Source organism: Camelina sativa, chromosome 10 (genome assembly GCF_000633955.1).
Source record: "Camelina sativa cultivar DH55 chromosome 10, Cs, whole genome shotgun sequence".
NCBI lineage: Eukaryota > Viridiplantae > Streptophyta > Magnoliopsida > Brassicales > Brassicaceae > Camelina > Camelina sativa.
In genome coordinates, this window is record NC_025694.1 from 13,421,641 (window position 1) to 13,441,242 (window position 19,602).

General features: G+C 33.8%; 1 protein-coding gene and 1 pseudogene across 1 annotated transcript; both read right to left on the reverse strand.

Annotated features, from left to right (window-relative positions):
• Positions 809-3,205, reverse strand: LOC104718797. Its single transcript, XM_010436602.2, has 9 exons — positions 2,967-3,205; positions 2,606-2,879; positions 2,385-2,511; positions 2,176-2,300; positions 2,025-2,106; positions 1,833-1,941; positions 1,595-1,752; positions 1,365-1,491; positions 809-1,278 (listed from the first exon to the last, which is right to left on the reverse strand). The coding sequence occupies exons 3-9, from the start codon at positions 2,390-2,392 to the stop codon at positions 1,231-1,233; spliced, it is 657 nt and encodes a 218-aa protein (XP_010434904.1). The 5' UTR covers positions 2,393-2,511; positions 2,606-2,879; positions 2,967-3,205; the 3' UTR covers positions 809-1,230.
• Positions 18,314-19,602, reverse strand: part of LOC104718799 — a 1,837-nt pseudogene continuing 548 nt past the window's right edge.

The window sequence follows — 19,602 nt, forward strand, 5'->3', positions numbered from 1 at the left end:
GTCGATGGAGTCTGTTTCTTCACGTTGTCTCTTTTTGTTATTTGCATTACGCATTGTTCGATCTATTTGCAAAGTTAGGCAAAACCTGCAAACATACAATAGAGTTCAGAGTTTGTAAAACTATCTTCTTAATGCTTTGCAGTCTATAACTTTTGAGAAGGAGAATGGTCTTATTAGCATGAATATAAATGTACTGTTGGGATGGATATTGCGGAGAGCGAAGGAAGTGGGATTTTAAGGCTTTTGTGTTTCTGTTTGTTTGTTTTTCTCGTGAGAGAATATATTTGAACAGATGTGTCACTTTCCGTTAGTCAGGACTGTAACTGTGTAGAATGAATGTGAAATTTAATTAAGAGTGGGGTAGATTTTATTATTGTTCATTGTACGTTTCTCTTACTTTCAATCGTTTGGATTACACAACCTCATAAGGCTGACTGAGCGAGTCTAATTCTGTTTTTGGTGGGTTTTTTTTTCATGTAATTGGGAGTAATTTTAATGATTTGGGACTGTTTATGAGTTTGGCCTTTTTTTAAAGACGTTTATCATTTTAAGGTTTTATAAAATTTGTTTTTTTCGTAATGTTAAGATTTATTTGTGCAGAGTTATATCGATTAAGTAGTATCTAATTCATTTTAGTGAGTGAAATAGAATTTTAAACTACTTTATGTAGTATCTGAACTCTTGTGGTTGTTCTAAACACAGACTTGTGAGTGTGGCTCTTCTCTACACAGACGCAAAGTAGAAAAGCGAAGTTGGATCTTACTTTGTAATGGTAAACTATAGACTTAGATTAAATGCGAGACTCAAATGGTAATAAGAAGCAAAAGTTTTAGACGATAAGTGGAAGAGAAGTGTAGACTTTGAAATAAGCAGGAAATAGAAAACTCATTAATAAAAGCTGGCGGGGTTTGCACGTCAAGGGTATTATGAGATTTGGTCACAGATTTAGGTGTTGTGGCGTTGGCGTTTCTCGGTCTTGTTGTTATTGTTGTCTTCCAGTTGTAAGCGCTCAACATTCTTCTTCGACTTTCCACTTGAAGCATTTGTAGGTTGTTCGGGTTCCTTTCCTCCCATATCTCCTCCAATGTCTTTCTCAGATGCCTTGCTATGGATGTTAATATTATCCTCCATTATACGGTTGACAGTGAAGGTTTGACGGGTTGCCCGAAAATTGTATTCTGTCAGCTTAACCTGAAATTTGCATGAGCGACCAACAATGTCTAGGATACATTATGGTGTCTTCTTGCTAAATTTTCCAGAGTCGTCAGTATCATCACCCTAGTAATAATATGGTAAAATGGTTAGCAGTTGGTTTATGGTTTTCTATTTTCCTCTTTGTTTGGTAAATTATCTGAAATAATTACCTCAGGGAATTCAAGTGAGAAAACTTTTGCAGCTCTTCTTCCGATAAAGTGTAACCCTTCACGGTCGAAAATGACAAAGGTTGCGACGTCATTGTTGGCATCAGAGACTAATACTTCGAAACAGTACCTGTACAGACATTCGTAAGTGACGTGAAGGGTTTAGATTAGTAAATAGACTTCCCACAATATGGTGGAGATGTGGATGTTGTGTTTAAAATAACTGGAAATACCTTAGCATCCCAACCTTGTTAGGTTTGTTACAAGTTGTGCAAATCAATGTAGTGTCTGATTCTTCCAACATTGTATTGCAGTAGGTGCAAGAAACATAATTCCACCCAAATTCGCCAAGTATCTTGATGATGGTGACGGAGCATACAAAGTTTATTTTCTGTTTTACTTTTTTGGTTAGAGGTATTTGAAGGGTAAGTGAAGTGAGGTACCACAGTTTTGACAGAGTTTAATAGGTACCTGTGGGATTTCCTTTTCGATAAACTCATTAAGCTCATTTATAGTCAATGTTTCAAGCTTGGTTATGGCGGTGGATGAGCTCCCAAAAGCTAGATCTTGTTCACTTAACCTGATGATTGAGTAGGTTTTTTTACAAAAGTAGTGGATGAACGTGTATTGTGAGAAATTGTAAGAGTAAGTGTATAGACATACCATGTTATAAACTCTGAGGTTTCAGCAATGTCGGCGTCGAAGAAGACGCGAGAAGCAGATGTTGAGCTAAGTGTGACAGCACCTACGTAGAAGATGGTGTAAGTTAGCTGGTTATTTTTGGTAGTTTAGAAGTGTCATATAGATTGTGTACCTCCCAAAAATTTTGCATTGGCAGTGGTGAGGAGCAGAACATTTGGTTTTGACTCATGGGCATTCCATCTTGAACGGAAATTTGCAGCAATGATATCCCATAGATAAATACAAATTGTGTCGCCACTGTTAAGTAATAGCTTGTAAAGAGTCAGTTGGGAATTATTTGATCAACATCATTTACAAAAATTAAAGTATGTGAGACCGTACTCTCTCATGAGGAGGTGCAAGAAGATTCTGTCCTTAGACTTCCCGTTGGCAGTTCTTGGTGCTTCAACATTTGTAGTAGTGTCTTGTAAATTGTCCCCAGTGATGAGACGAATTTGGCCAATGACATCTACAAATTAAACAACATACAACAATCAGATTAAGAATAAGATGTTTAAATCATACAATTTAAATTATGTTTAAGAAGAGAAAGTGTTTCTTACCATAAAGATCACCGTTTCTGTCAACTATGGCTGCAAAATCATTGAAAGGTCGGAGCCTAAATTTCTGAGAAACAATTTTGTCGTTTCCTTTAGTAACTTCTTGCAATTCGGTTTGATTGGAGAAAGATATGCCGTATTTGTGATCAGAAACTTTGAAAAGTTTCTTGCACGGACTGATGATGAATTTGTTGATGGTGTAGACTGAATTAGCTTTGAGGGAGTCTTCATACCGACTGATTCTGTTTGCAGGTATGAAGGCTTGGATTGTTGTTGCCTGGTGGGAATTGTGGGATTAAGCAAATGGTTTTTTTTTGTAATAAATCGTAGATTGCGCAAGGACATTAGAGATTTCATTACATACATTTTCATCTATCAGTAACAGTTCTAGACCAATGAGAAGGTTGCCTCTAGTGTGATTGCGAGCCTCCCAGAAGTGGATTAACCTGAATAGAACTTCTTCTTTGCAGAAAGTGTCTTCAAGGGTGTCGAATGTTTTTTTTTTTTTTTTCTGCAGGGATGGAGATAGATGCTGATGCCATGGTTGGTTTTGAAGGTTGTTTGACAAAGTTGTAGTGGTGATGGTTTCATTACGGCGACGGTGGTTTTATAGGGTATGGGAAGTGAAGATAACAATGGGATTATGATGGTCATTCAAGTGTAAGGAGAGTGGGCAATGAAGTACGGTTAGTGGAAACGGTGGTCTTCATTGGAGGCTCTAGGAAGCTGAATAGATTTGAGATGGTGGCTGTTAATTGCTTAAAGTAGGGTTTTACGCAGAGAAGAGAAGAAGATGAACAGCTTTCAATGATGATGATTGCAGAAATTGTGTAATTGTAAATGTAATGTGGGCATAAGCCCACTAATCTTAATTGGATCTAAAAGGCCAATATATCTCATTCGAGATTGAGTGGGATTTTTTCTTTTTTAATTAGTTGTGGAAGCACAATTGATTATATTTAAGTTTTAATTATTAAAGTTTTTCAGTAAACAGAAATTGAAGGCATAGAGGAATTAGATTTGAGAACTGCTGAGGTGGATTCTCCTAAGAACTTTTTATTTTGCTTAGGTGTACACTCTTAGAGAGCTCAAATTGTCTCTTTTATTAGTAGTAATATATATATTTGTCAAAGTAATTGAATAACATGATTCAGTAATAGTATTATATTAACATCTTTATGCGTTAAATAATGTATATTTATCATGAACCATTAGAAATCATGAATTCAATAACTATTAATTTCTTGAATTATATAACAAAAATATCATGAACAGTATTTTTTTTTTTAATCGCCACATTAGTTTCTTCTTTTTCTAAATCCCACAACATCAATGTAAAATGAGGAAATTACATTTTCTTTATGGCACACCATTTGAGAAGTTATCGGAATATACATAGATTATTGTTAACTTAAAAAAACCAAAAAAATTTGCAAACTAGATTATTGTTTGTGTATTGTGTTTGCAAACACAATAATCTATAATTCATATAACTTTAGGAATCAAAGTTGAAATGAAATTTGTAACTTAAAAAAAAACCTAACTGTTACACTACCAAAGTGATTTCCGTTTGTAAACCTAATTCCCTAAGATTTGGTTTTATTTTATGATGCAACAAAATAAAATAAAAAACTTATATTAGAAATTAAATTATTTTCAAGTAATCATTTGTCAGACATCATGATGACTTATAGTTTTGTACCGAATTTGGTCGTTTATAATTGTTAGTGGATGAGTTTTTTTGTCCAGAAATATGTTTATATTCTCATCTAACAAGTTTATTTTGCTTAATCCCGTATATTTATCATACACGTATGAGAGCTTCTGATTTTTTTTTCTTTGTAAACAAGCCTATAAGTGACAACCAATTCACGTAAAATTATAACAAATTTTATTGGGAAATAGATAAACTTGAGTGATAATGATGATGTTAAATCACACATATAAAACACTTTTAAAAAATTACATATAAAGAAATATTTTAATATAATTAAATATATAAAAATTGTGTTAATGTATTTCGATGTCCTCACATATAAGATGTTTGATATTTAATTTTATTTTGTTGCTACATATAGCATATTCTCATTTTATTATGTAATTTTTATATTTAGATAGTATGAATGAATTAAATTAATGTTCTCATATTGGTATATATATATCTTCAATTTAATAAATATAAAATGAACTGATTTAGTTTTCTCATCCTGCAAAAAAATAAATAGAGTTAAGAAAGACCTATTCACAAATCATGTATTAGAGATATGAGATTCGAAAGAAAAAAATATATATACCTTATTTTCATAACTTAGTCCATCAATAAAATAAAACGTGTTAATCTCAAATATTTACCAGAAATTAATGTATGCAACATATGTGCATAACCTTAGCAATGTCTTATCTTCAAATATATCATTTTCATACATCATGATGACTTATAATTTTGTCCATATTTTGGTCGTTTGTAAGTGGGAGTGATGGATGGAGTTTTTTTTGTTTTGTCTAGAAATGTGTTAATATTCTCATCTAACAAGTTTATTTTGCTAAATCTCATATAGATATCATACACATTTGAGATTTTTTTTTCTTTTTTCTTTTATTTGTAAACAAGCATATAAGTAACAACTAATTCACATGAATTATTACAGATTTCATCGGAAAATAGATGAAGATATTTTATTTTGGTTTTTTTTGCTTCTTTGCTTATCATTTTACTGAATTATTCTAATTTTTTTATAAATTCTTTTGGTTTAGGCTCCGATGTTTGTATGACAGAATTTTGCATTCAAGTGGGTAGGAAGGATCCATACTGCAATCAATTGCTAGACTCATAAAATTGACAGAATTGATGTTTTTATATTCATAATCATTTTCGGATATTTTCTAGGCGGATCAGTGATATAATGGGACCTAAATCTCAATTTCCATCAGTAAAGAATATCTCAAAATTGGAAATATTGTGAGTGTTCGAGTAGAATTTATTATGTCTTACAAGACAACGGGAAAATTAGAAATAAATTTGAAGCTAAAACTTACCAAACTGATACTACGTTATGATCATATTCAAACAAATACATTGTCTTCTTCTTTTTTTCTTTGATCATACATAATTCTCGAAGAATTGGTTTTGTCTCTGAATGTAAATATATAAATTTACTTTATGTTGGAAACTATATTAAAAGATGACATGTTTCTAATTTAGTAGAGCATATAATTTTTACATTTTTCCTGGTTGGATCCTAATTGTTTTTATTTCATTTGGCAGATTTTTTTGCTTTTTCCCTATTTTTAGAAGGTTTTGATCGATTCGTCCAATTTAGGGTTGGAAAGTTTATGACAAAATTATCTGGAGAATATATCGTAAAAAGAAAAGCTACATAAGACTTTCCGTAGGGGCACCAAAGCATATATGTTCTTCACCATGTTCGCACCCACCTCTAATGTCAAGAATGTTATCGTGTTGTGCTTATATGGAGAATTAAAGGAGTTTGTCTTGTTTGGTTTTATAAAAAAATTCAAAAACATTTTATATTTTGAAAGGGAGGGTGTAATAGTTAATGGAATATCATGCAAAACAATAATTAAGCTATATACTATAACATTAAGATAAAAATTCTTAAAACTATATTGGATGGAGGTGGTGTTGTAAAAAGAAATAAAGATATAATGACTATCCTAAAACGAAATTAACAAAATTGGTAATGAAAGAAAGTGGTGGCTCTAATTCTTCGCTTGATTCGAAGGTCTTCGGAGTCGGGTTCAATACAAAGCAGTTATGCAAACATTATTCTTTGTCCGGTGCACAGTATTCGATCGTTTCAACTCTGTTTTTAATTTAGGTGCATCAGTTATATTTATCTTGTTTTCACGTTTTCACCTAAATAAAAAACAGAGTTGATAATCAATACAATAAAAAAATTTTGTTTTTGACACCTCAGCTTTTGTAAGGAGCTGACACCTCAATTAAAATGAGCAACCTATCAAATTATAACGATTAATACATGTCAGTTTATATTCTGCTTATCTGTCAATATTTAAAATCTTAAAAAGAAATTAAAACCCACTATAGAAGAGGCCCATTAACAGAACTTTTAAAACATTTTATCAAAGTTTTTTTTTCCAAGAATATTGTTTCTGTATTGATTTGTAGTTACGACAGAGGAAATTATATTTTTTTTTCTTGGATCTGATTATAGTAGATCTCTTACTATATAGTTTTGTAAATCCACTCTTTTTCTATTTCTCACCTTATAAATCATCGCCGTTGGAATAAAAAAAGAGAGGCATGCATAAGGCAATCATGGACTTACGTCTTTGCGGTCATCTTTGAGTATTCGAAGACGGGAACAAAGCTCGGAAAATTGTTCACTAGCTCAAAAGAAATGTATAGGAATCGTTCACTAAATTAGAGAAATATTAAAAAATTGAATCGGAGACTTGTTTCATTCTGACGGCGGAAGGACGGATCTAAGGCATCATGGGGTGGGGCACGTGCCCCACATGACGTTAAAATTTATTTATGTAATTAGCTAATATTATTATACCTTACCTCGGTTGGTTAAAGTGTGCCCCATGCTAATTGCCACGTGCCAAGTCCGAATCCCTTTTTTGCAATCCGATAAAATAATAATATAATACTTTTTTTGAAATCCTAATTAAAAATATAGTTCCATAAATATTATTAAATTAATAATGATATAAAATAAATATATATCTAAGAAAATTTAGCGAAATATGACTAAATTTTTGTTTGTTTATTCTTGAATTTGCATTCTTGTTTGAGTTTATCTATAATATTTCTCATTGTATCAAAAACTTTTGGTGTTGTTTTCTCAAATTGCATTAAAATATTATGGAACGTCCTAAACGCGATAGTTGCTTCGTTACATGTAATTAGTTCTAAAGATACCGTAATATCTTCTTGGATTTAATCATGAAGGATAGTAACAGCGATTTATTCTAAACTCTGAACTTCTATACAATTATCATTTTCACCTAAATAATCCAATAAACTATTGACATCCATTATATTAGAATAGCTTCCGTAAATGTCAAGTGCTATCATAAAATTGGACTTTGCTTCATTATTTCTAAATGTTGTTGCTATCATATGTGTTGTCTTTTGTGGTTACTCTTAAACTCATCGTATGATCAATTGCACTAATTGACTCCATGAAACCTATCTTTTAATACCAAAACTGAACATTTTCTTTTTAACAATTTTTACAATGTATATGAGTTATTAAAACTCTAGAGACAACACCAAGGAGATTTGTTTTTGATAAACTATCAACAATATATTTTCTTGAAAAGTACCCTAATGTTCTTTTCCTTCTAGATGTGGTTTTTAAAATGGTAATATAAAATCATGAAAAATACAATTTATAATTTTGTTTTTAATTAAATATGTAATTTTATTTTAAAATGAAGACAGAACTTGTCTTTTTAGACAATAGAATGTAAGATTAGAAAATTTCCACCAAAAAGAAAAAAAAGTTTAGAAAAGAAAAAAACATATGGTAGTTTTCAAAATATATACCTTAGATAAGGGGGAGATAAGGTATGATATATATGATATACTCCCTCCATTATAAAATATAAGATATTTAACTATAAACACGCATATTAAAAAATGTCTACTTTTAAAAAGTTTAACCAATCATAAACAAGACTTCATTAAACAGATAATAAAATATAAAATTAATCTAAAAGTTGTTTAGAAAGTTGAAAACATCTTATATTATGAAACAAAATAAAACTTCTAAAAGATCTTATATTATGAAACAGAGAAAGTATATGTTTTTGTTTTTTGGTAGGAGAATAAAAACTATAGGTTTAGTGGAATGTATTTAACCTGGTGGGTATAAAATAAGATAAAAATAACTTCATAATTGCCATGGGTTAGTTCTATTAAGGTTTGATAGTAGAGTGATCATAGTAACCAACATTTTATATAGTCAATGTTTGCATAATGAATAACTTAATTTGGTAACAAATATATAACGGATGTGCAAATGATTTGAGTCATAGTGTGTAATGTTTTTAAGATATTTAGCTTTGGTTCGGTTGTACCGATAAACCCTACAAGATAATTAACATAAAGATCCATGTAATATAAGGATCAATTACAAGTTTTAAAATAACCTGTCAAAATAGAAAAAAATATTAAATTATATTTATTGAAAAAAAACTATACCTATATTTTTTTTGGTCAACAAAAAACTATATTTTATTATTGCAACATCACCTTTCTCATTAATTAGATATTAATGTAGAGAAAAAGAGCTTATAATTATATTTACAATATCTAATTACATAAATATAATAATTCAAGAAGTTAAAGCTATCAAAAATTGAAGTAAAGAGAAACATTAAACTTTTTTAAAAAATTATTAAAAGATAAAAGAAAAATCATTTAAAATTTTAAACCTATATATATATGAAATAAAAAATATATAAAAAAAAAACACATGCGGTGTAGCGCGGGTTTAACTTAGTTAAATATAATAGATAGATGGTAGTGAATTGTGATGAAGTACAAGCGCAAAAGCTTTATATACTTACATTGATGCACACCAAAGAGGGAAAATAAAATTACGCAGACTAGACCTAACCGTAACAATAATGACATTTGTGATCGATTCTTTCTCCCTATACATATATATATCGTCTCATACGGATATGGTAATCTCGTTAAGAAAAAATGTAACATATGCAAATTCTACTAACAAAAAGACATTTATAATCGAACATACGCATTTAGAATTCAAAATAATTAAGGAAGAATATAAACCGGTGACAACTTTTGGCGGCTTAAGATCTATGGGAGAGTTTGATACTTTCCGATAATTAGGGAAAAAAATGGAAGTCTATGAATTGAAATGTAAATGAACATATACTTTGTAAAGAAAACGAAGGAAGTTTCTATCGCCCAGATTTCTCAAACTCAAATACGATACATATAATTGTTCTAGTCACATAATCAAGGTTTATATACAATTATTATTGGAAAACAAGCAAATATATAAGCTACATGCTACCATATTATTAAGATGAAAACGCTCTTCCGAACGAATTTGGTAATTATAAAGATATAACGATCATCCTAAAACAAAAATATATTAACTTTCTTAAGAAAAATAAACAAATTATATTGATGGCACTAATCCTTTTGCTTACACCGTTTCTTCTCGGAATTGAGTGTATGGCTAGCTGATTCAATGTCGGGCATATATACAAACAACTTTCTTTATTTGTCCCATGAACAGTGGTCGTGGTTTTTCGAATGTATAGCAATGAAGTCTATGAATCCGACATGTAAATGAACATATGCATTTTTAGAAAGATGATGCAAATTATAGCTAAGTAAGATAGAGGAAAGGCCTGACTGAGAGAATATCTTCAGCCTTATTTACACAGGCCTCATGCCTAACTGAGTGAGAGAATATCCTCATTAGATATACACGAGTTTTAGAGCCGAGTGTTCAAGTCATATAAGTATCACTACAAGAAAACAAACCTTTTACAATGGAAGAATTCATAGCAAATCTCTCGCAAATAGGCAAAAACGACGAAATTGCGAGGAACACACTTTCCTCGTAAATCGCTTCTCGCAAATTGGTTAACGTCGCAAATCCCTCGCAAACTTTGCGATGGCTTTGCAACATTTATTTTCGTCGCAACCAGCTGAGGTTTGAATTATGAATTATTCATTTTGTAATTATGATTATTTTTTAATTATGCAAATTGATTATGATTAATTTCTAATTTTGAAAACTAAAATTCATAATTAGCCAAAAAAAACTTTGAATTAAAACTGAAATTAAACTTGTAAATTACAAAATATTGTTAAAATTACATAAACATAATAACATAAGTTCAAAACATAAATTCAAACACAAGTACAAGTTCTCTAAGTTGGTCTCGTGAAATTGAAGAATAAGAGACCCTAAGCTGGTCTCGTGATACCTCCTGCTCCGGTCTCAGGTTCGGTATCTCCTGCTCTGGTATCATTAGTGGCATCAGTCTCAGGTCGGGGAAATCTTGCAGCAAATTCAGGGTCCTTCTCAGATAGATAATCGAAGTAGGCATCGTAGCAATGCATCTTCTGAGTATTTTGTTGCAACTTCAATGCATAATCTTCTAACTGAGTAGACTGACTCGCAAGAACAGCTTCGGCCTGAGAAAGCTTCTCAGCTAGAATGACTGGATCTTCAGTCGGAGTAGGCGTGAGAACAACTTGAGCTGAAGATGCTTCAGTTTGCATAGTACCGACTCTATATATCCTATTTTCTTCTTCGGAGCAACCTGCAAACAACAAAAAACAGAGACACAATGTAAAGTTCAAAGATATGAAACAAAACACAATGTAAAGTTCGGTTCTTCATACTAACTGACAATCCGCCAGAAGCACTACTCTCTATATTGTCCACTAAGCATAGCCCAGTTTCAGCCTCAGTTATCCTCGATGACACTTCATGGTATACCTTCTCAGATAATCCATCCACAAACGACCCATCAGGTTTCCTATGAGTAGTATCTTCTAGGACTTTCAAGAAATTAGGAAGTGCCTCACCAGTCATCTCTGACTTAACAAAGATATGAAACAACAAAGTATTAGACTAAAGCAAGAATTTATAAGTAATTGTACTAAATAACTAACTTAACATACCTACATGTTTTCGTGCACGAGCTTTAAAGGAGGTCTGACTAGACCGGTGTTTATGCATTCCAGTGCCATCAGGATCACTGTATCGAGCATTTCGACTATTGATACTTTTTTCCTCAGATTTTGGTTCACACCAAAACTTGACCAAGCCGTCCCATACTGTAGGATCAAGCCACCGCGGTTTTGCATCATCACCTTTTACTCTCCACTTAGACTTCCACCGAGACACTTGATCAATCATTCGGGTCTTCAACTTGCTTTCAAACTCGGCTCGAACTCTCCCATTGATGGACTGGTCCCAGTTATATGTTTGCTTGTAAAAACATAACATGAATCAAAATCAGAAGCAAGTAAGTAAAAACAAAATCTGTAATTTAAACACATCCCATCAACAAACATTTAACTTACCGCAAACGTTTCAAACCACCGGTTTACAACCGCACATGGTGTTTGGGTCCAATTGGCATGAGCTCCTTTGAAATCTCTTTCAAAGATGGCTCGAACAGTAGCAGCAACCGAAGGATTCTGGTCAAACCTACAAAACACAAGAAAAAGGGATTGAGGATCAATGAAAATATATCTAAAAAATTAGACAACCCTAACTACATTCTTACCATAGAGTACCCAGAGGGCATTTAGGGTCCAGTTTCTTTAAGCTAGCACGACCGGGACTTGCAAGTAGCTCTTCCAAAGTAAAAAAAAAAAAGAGATCTGAGGAGACTCATCGTTGACACGCGAAGTCGATTTCTGTGGTGGAAGATGATCTTCCACCGCCGGTGAGGTTCCTTGACGATTCTCTTGGATCACTGGTGAGGTACCTTGCGAGGAGACGGGAGAAGCTACCATTGGAGCAGAGGCAAAAGAAGGTAACCTTCGAGAAGGGATGGGAGGAGATAACCCTTGAGAAGATATAAATCTTCTGTAAACGTTTTGGCTCCCAGAATGATTTTGGTTCTCTTGTGAAGACATCTAAAAAACAAGTCCAAAAAAACTAAATTAAAACTCTTGAGAAGATATCTAAAAAAACAATTCCAAAAACTAAATTAAAACCCTCAAATTCGATATAATTAGAACCCCAAAAGCAAATTAGATTAAATCCCTAAATTCGAATTAGGTAAAAACTCTAAAATTGATATAATTAGAACCCTAAAACCAAATTAGATTAAAATCATAAATTTGAGTTAGGTTAAAACCCTAAAATTGTAATTCGAAACCCTAAAATTGAAATACATAAAATCCCTAAATCGAATTCGAAACCCAAAATCGAATAAGAAACCCAAAATCGAATTCAAAACCCAAAAATTGAAATAAAAACCCTAAAATTGAAATAAAACCCCTAAATCAAATTCGAAACCCAAAATTGAATCTGAAACCCAAAAATTGAAATAAAAACCCTAAAATTGAAATAAAAACCCTAAAATTGAAATAAAAACCCTAAATCGAAACCCTACATAGATTGATCTAAAAAACAACAGAATTAGAGAGAGGAGGAGGAGATTAGCCGGAGAAGGGATGAGAGGAGGAGTAGACTAACCAGAGAAGGGATGGGAGGAGGAGTAGACAACCGGAGAAGAGATGAGAGGAGGAGTAGACAACCGGAGAAGAGAAGAGAGGAGGAGTAGACAACCGGAGAAGGGATGAGAGGAAAAGTAGACAACCGGAGAAAGGATGGGAGGAGGAGTAGACAACTGGAGAAAGGATGAGAGGAGGAGTAGACAACCGGAGAAGAATGAAATCGGAAGAAGAAGAAACCAAAGAAGAGAACTGTTTAGGGTTTGTCGGCTGCGAGTGTTGGTTTGAGCTTCGCTCAAACTAGGTTTTTTACTTATATAGGAAATTAATGGCGTCGCAATTCCAATGCAAAATTTGCTAGGGATTTAATAGAGTCCCTCGCAAAAGCATCGCAAACAATAATTAATATAAATTTTCATATTTAGAGTTTTTTGCGACCAAATTGCGAGGGAACGTAGCAGATCCCTCGCAAAGTCTTTAGGGTTTAGGATTTGCAATTGTCATTAGTGCCCTATCTTTGATTATGAATCTTGAATTATATCATTTTAATCATTATTAGTAATGTAATTAGTCTTCAGGGTTAAGGTTCAAGGGTTTAAAGTTTTTATTTGCGAGGGAATTGCTATGTTTTGAGTAGTTTGCGATGGATTTACGATTAATTTGCTATGCGTCTAGCAAATTAGTCGCAAACCTTGAATATCTAATTTGTAAAAACCATCAAAATAATTTGAAAAAATTAGTCAAATAAACTTACAAATATATTATAAGGTCCAATGGTGCCATCATACTCTTTTCTATCATCAAATTTTTCAAAATTGTCCAATTTTGCATCTTACTCCAAACATGATAATGTTCTAAACTATATCACATATATGTTCATTACATTGAGACAAATATTTGCCAAATTGTCCAACTCTCCAACAATTTTGTGTTGCACTGCTATCTTTGATTATAAGTCTTGGATTCATCTTTTTAATCATTAATAATAATGTAATTAGTCTTTAGGTTTTAGGGTTAAGGGTTAAGGGTTTAGGGATGTTATTTGCGAGGGAATTGCTATGTATTGAGTACTTTGCAATGGATTTGCGACGAATTTGTTATGGGTCTAGCAAATCAGTCGCAAATTTGTCGCAAACCTTGAATATCTAATTTGTAAAAACCATCAAAATAATTTTTAAAAATTAGTCAAATTAACTTTCAAGTATATTATAAGGTCCAATGGTGTCATCATACTCTTTTCTATCATCAAACTTTCCAAAATTTTCCAATTTTGCATCTTACTCTAAACATGATGATCATCTACCCTATATCACATATATGTTCATTACATTGAGACAAATATTTGCCAAATTGTATAATTCTCCAAAAATTTTGTGTTGCACTGCTATCTTTGATTATAAGTCTTGGATTCATCTTTTTAATCATTAATAATAATGTAATTAATCTTTAGGGTTTAGGATTAAGGGTTAAGGGTTTAGGGTTTTAATTTGCGAGGGAATTGCTATGTTTTGAGTAATTAGCCATGGATTTGCGACGAATTTGCTATGGGTCTAGCAAATCAATCGCGAATATGTCGCAAACCTAGAATATCTAATTTGTAAAAACCATCAAAATAATTTAAAAGTTAGTAAATTCACCTTATGAACACATTCAAATGTATTTCAGAATAATTATATTAAGTTTTGTAATATTTATAAAAAAATCATTATCCTAACTTTGCAATGGATTTGCTATGGCTTTCGCAATTCATTCGTAAATGCCTCACAATTGAGCAGCAGATTTGCGACGACTGAGTTCCTCGAAAATTTGCGAGGGATGTGCTATGGTTTTTTTATTTCTCGTAAATCTCTTGTAAATCTACCGCAAATTTGCGAGAGCTGTCTTCCGTCGCAACGTGTCCTCGCAAAAGGACCCCCCCCCAGAACTGAGTTCTTTCGTTCTCTTCTTTTTCTTATGGGAAAACTTCTTCGTCAAGCCCCTTGAATAGATAGGATAGAATTAGTGCGCTTGAAAGAGATTCATTTCCTTACTTCTTCATTCTAATTCATTTACTTCCCATCGCTCGAAAGAAAGAGGGTTTGGAGTTAATTACAAGCTGGACTAAGACTGAAATGAAGGAACCAGATGGAGGCTGATGCAACGGATAGGAGTTATGCTTTTTGGAAATGAGGATTAGCAATCATTCGATAGTTTGGATGCCGCTTTCACACTAGTAAAAGATATCCACGCAAGGAAAGAAAATGCCCCGCCGGAAGAAAAGTAATTAAGTTAAAGAGTGTCGGTTTGGGGTGAGGCTTACTCCTCGACCAAAAGAATTGGAAAAAAGCAAGACTAACAAGTAGAGGTGGTTTTTTACTAAGCCAAAAAAAGGTTTGATTCCACCTCAACTGAAAGAGAGTCAGTAGCAGAACTTAACTAAGCAGCTGCGGAGTTTCGCTCAGTCTAATCTAAGTAGCTAGGCTAAGAGTCAGACAGTAGGCTTCCGGTAGGGACAGGGATCGGGTGGCCTGACTGGCTCAACTAATTAGTAGAGGAGGAACTTGAGTTACTCGACCACTCAAAAGAGGAACGAAGGTACTCGACCAAAGAAAAGGTTAGAACCTGCTCGGCCGACTAAAGCTAAAGGGATAGGGGAAAGAAAACTGCTTGAATAACTAGTGGGTTACTACTCGATCGACTAAAACAGAAGTCAGGGAAAAAAACCACCATCATACTGTCTTTTCCCTTAAAGAAAGTAAGGCATCCCAAGGCAGGGAAGGAATCTGAACCAAGGAAGGATTCTGCTGGAGCTGCAGTCTCGGAGTTTCAAACTGACCTTTAGGCACTGACGTGACTCTTCCACTTGTTGATGAGGAGAGGGATTTATTACTCGACTAAAAGGAGAGGGTAGCAGAATACCATTAAGAAAAATATCCCATTAGTGCTGCTCTTTCCTAAGTCAAATACCTAACAACGAGAATCAGGAGGGAGCTTCTGGGTAGCATCAGGAGACTTACTTACTAGAAACTACTAAAATAGTGAAGGTTGTAGAGAAGGCTTCTTATAAGATAAGGGTACAGTAGCTCGTATCGAAGAATATTCTCGAGATGTGAATCTCACTAAAGCATTTCAAATAAAGATAGGGGCCAAGCTTAAGAATTCGCTTTCCAGGACGTACTCAGGGCAGGGAGACAGGGCGCAACAATTGTGACTGGCCATTTTTGATCGATGAGGGAAGGCAAGGCCTTAACCAAGAGTCATCGCATTCGTCGCACCAATCATAGATAGAACCCGATCCTTGGATAGAATCCATAATCAGAAGTTATCGGTACCCTTAGCATCTTCCCTTTGATTAGAATGTGAAGGTCCTTGGTTCGGGCAAGCAGCGTATTTAGAAGCCTGCTACCGAAATGGAATTCCTCGGTCGATAACTTTCATGATAAAGCAGAATTCCGTTGGACCAATAAGTACCTTCTCGTTTCAGTCGAGTCACTGAGCGCCCACCGGGTTGATTGAAAGTGCCCCTACGGACTGGNCGCACTGACGTGACTCTTCCACTTGTTTTCTTGTAGTGTATAACCATTTTAAGATAAATTTTCATTGGAAAAGCAAAATGAGTAAAAAAAGGCTCTTAAACCTATGTTAAGGAGGGGATTTAATTAAGTGGTACTATTAAAAACAAGAAAAAATTGGTAACTGTTAAAGACCTAAATAACTATCCTAAAATGCAAAATAAGAAATTGCCATAAGAAAACTAGACAAAATTGGTAGCCCTAATTCTTTGCTTGCTCCGTTTGTCGCATGGGTCGCGTTTATTGGCGGGCCGTAAAGCTTGGTGCAACCACCAAAACATTCATCTTTACTGAAGAAGCAGTCGCTGGAGTCTTTGATGCAGCAATAACAGTAGAGTAAATCGGTGCATAATCGTCGCACACACGTTATATTCATTAGGTTTATCTTGTTATCTTCGAAAGCCTCGTTAACGTTTCTACCTATAAAAGAAAACAGTAATTAGACGTTATTATAATATAAGTAGAGAGTTATGAGCTAAAGCAAAACTATACTTACATTCATGCCCACCAAAGAGAGAAACGAAGATTATGCAAAGTATAGCAAAGTGTGTTAACAACATTGTGAACGATTTTTTTGTTAAACAAGTTTTTTTTTCTCTCTTTTTTTTTTTTGATGTGAGCTATGATACTTCTATCCCTGTACATGTGTATATATACATATGGTTATCTCAATAAAAATGTAAAATGCTCATTCCGTTAAGGTATCATAAAGAAAATGGAAAATTAAAATCTATGGAGAGTTTGGTAACTTTCCAATATTTAGAGGAAAAAAATGTTACCTCGACATGTAAATAAATAGGGGTAAAACTGGAATTTATTTTTCGTTAATAAATCGTAAGTAGGAAAATGACAACATTTAATTCTTGAGGTATTAAATGACACATTTTTATTAATCTGGATATTATTCTTCCAACCAAAAAAGACCAGTATTAAACGTCCAAATTTAAAATAGATGAGGTATTTTTTGGCTTTTTTTCCAAACTTCAAAAGGGATTGAATATTAATATTTAGGAATATTACTTAGTTAACGGTGTAATTGCGAAATTGCCATTTAACAGCTTTGGGGGGTTAAATATGGTAATTTCATTAAAAATGTTAAATTTGTTTTGATGTTTGAATCTTGCTAGATATTTGATAAAAAAAACAAAAAAAAAGTACATACAGTTTATTGGATGATCATTATTACTTGTTGTATAAGCCTAACATATATGTGAGCGACGAAATGGGAAGCATCCGTTGAAAAAGCTCTAGAACCTTAATCTGTACCACATTTCCTAGCATTGTCAGCGATGAAAGCATTTCAAAAATTTCTCATTCCTACTCTAACGCATCATCCATAAGACCATATATAGTGGTGTACAAAGCAAGAAGACAGTTACCAGTGTGAACATTCGTATTGGAGCCGTGAAGTCGGCGACCACAACAATCGCTCAGCTGCAACACTTTTTGTCAAGCTAAGATAAAGTGAACTCATTGGGACTGAATCCAAGTCTCGGGTCGATCATGATGCTTGTAACCAGAAATCAAGGTGGTCCAATTGACTGACACTCTTTGTGAGGCATTTGGTCGAAACAGTGTTATGGTGAATACAGGGATTCAATAACATGGGCAGGAACAAACCTTCCCTCGGTGTGACGCTTGGAGACAGTACAATTCTTCGGATAGCATGTTGTGTAGGAGGTAACATCACTGCCCATTATTAGGTAGGTCGTTCCTACTCGTGCACAAAGATCGTTGGACGGGAGTTCTAAAGTCAAGACGTACCCACACGTTTGGAGACTCAGATACACCTTCAGCTGTGACAGCAAGTTGAATCGTAGCCATGGTGCAAAAGGTTAAAATGAGAACCATCACAGATGCTCGCGAAGCATATCACAAACATCACAGAGTTAAGTAGTTAACTTGGTCAAATGTCAATAATTTAATTAGGCAGATTGCATTCAAGTCAGATTTATAAGATTGCCATATGAGAACACGAAGTAAAGGAAGTTGGTGTCTTCAGATGCGAAAATGCTATTGTCAACTACAAATACAGACGATTCCAAACCAACCGACATACTAAATCACACTAATAGAAGTGCCAATGGCCAAAAAAAAAAAAACTAGACAAAAGTTGCCATTGCGCAGGTTTGTTAATATTGAGAAAGGCAAAGACGCCAATACATTTTAAGTTTAGCTGCAAACTACTCCTAGCATTGAACAATTTACTACAGCCTTCTCTGCTCATTAATCCGATTTCTTCAGTTTGGATAGCTCCACCAATGCATCTTGTAGGGGTTGATTGAGCACCTCTTTTTTAGCCTGCATTGTATGAAATTCCCCAAGTACATTTAGATCTCAAAGAATAAAACAACAAACACATGAGAGACTCTGGTAGCTCTAGAAGCCTCACCTTCAGCGATGGAATAAAGGCAAGAACTTCATCTACAGTATCTGGAGAAGCATTTGCAATCACACACATCTACACATAACAACAACACTCAGCATTAGAAAGAAACGCTTGGTCAATATATAGAGTCAAAGTGCTTAAGTAGTAGCTTGTTACCTCGCCATCAGAGATACCATGTGTTTTCAGAGGTCTGATATTAATCACAATCGCTAAGTTTGAAAACAACACACAATCAAAAATACACAGAATAAGAAATAAGCACAGCTAAAAAGGATACGCAAGAGCTTGTCTGACAGATTGAGGATTTGAGTAAAGAACACAACTCTCCACATAAGCCACTGCTCTGTGATACGACCTGGAGATTGAAAACTACAATCTTAGAGAACTAGAGAGACTCATTCAGCAGAGAGAAATGTTGTGAGTAGAGAGATTACTAACACAGGAATTTTAATGGAAGGGTCTTCAGACAACCCAACCAAATGTCCCTTAATCCCATCTAATATCTGAAAAGCTTCACAATCCATCATGCATTCAGCATTCTCAGGAAGATCTACAAAAATTCCAATCATCACACAGCAAGCAAAATGATGAAAAACACAGAACGGGAACGAAACAAAGACCCTCACAAGCAAAATGGGAAGACTTTTAACAAACCTTTGAGGTCGAACGAGTGGAGAGAGCTTTTGCTAGACTTGGTAGGTCTGTCTCCTTTGCCACCTTTAGAAGCAGAACTCTGAAATGGTTGAGCATCTTATAATTAGGTGCTGGAGTCCCTACAGCACATTCATAAACAATAAAAAGATGACATTTTTATCAAATCAAAACGAGCAAAAAAAAAAAAAAAAAAACTTTGAGACTTTGAATTCGTAAATCAGATAAA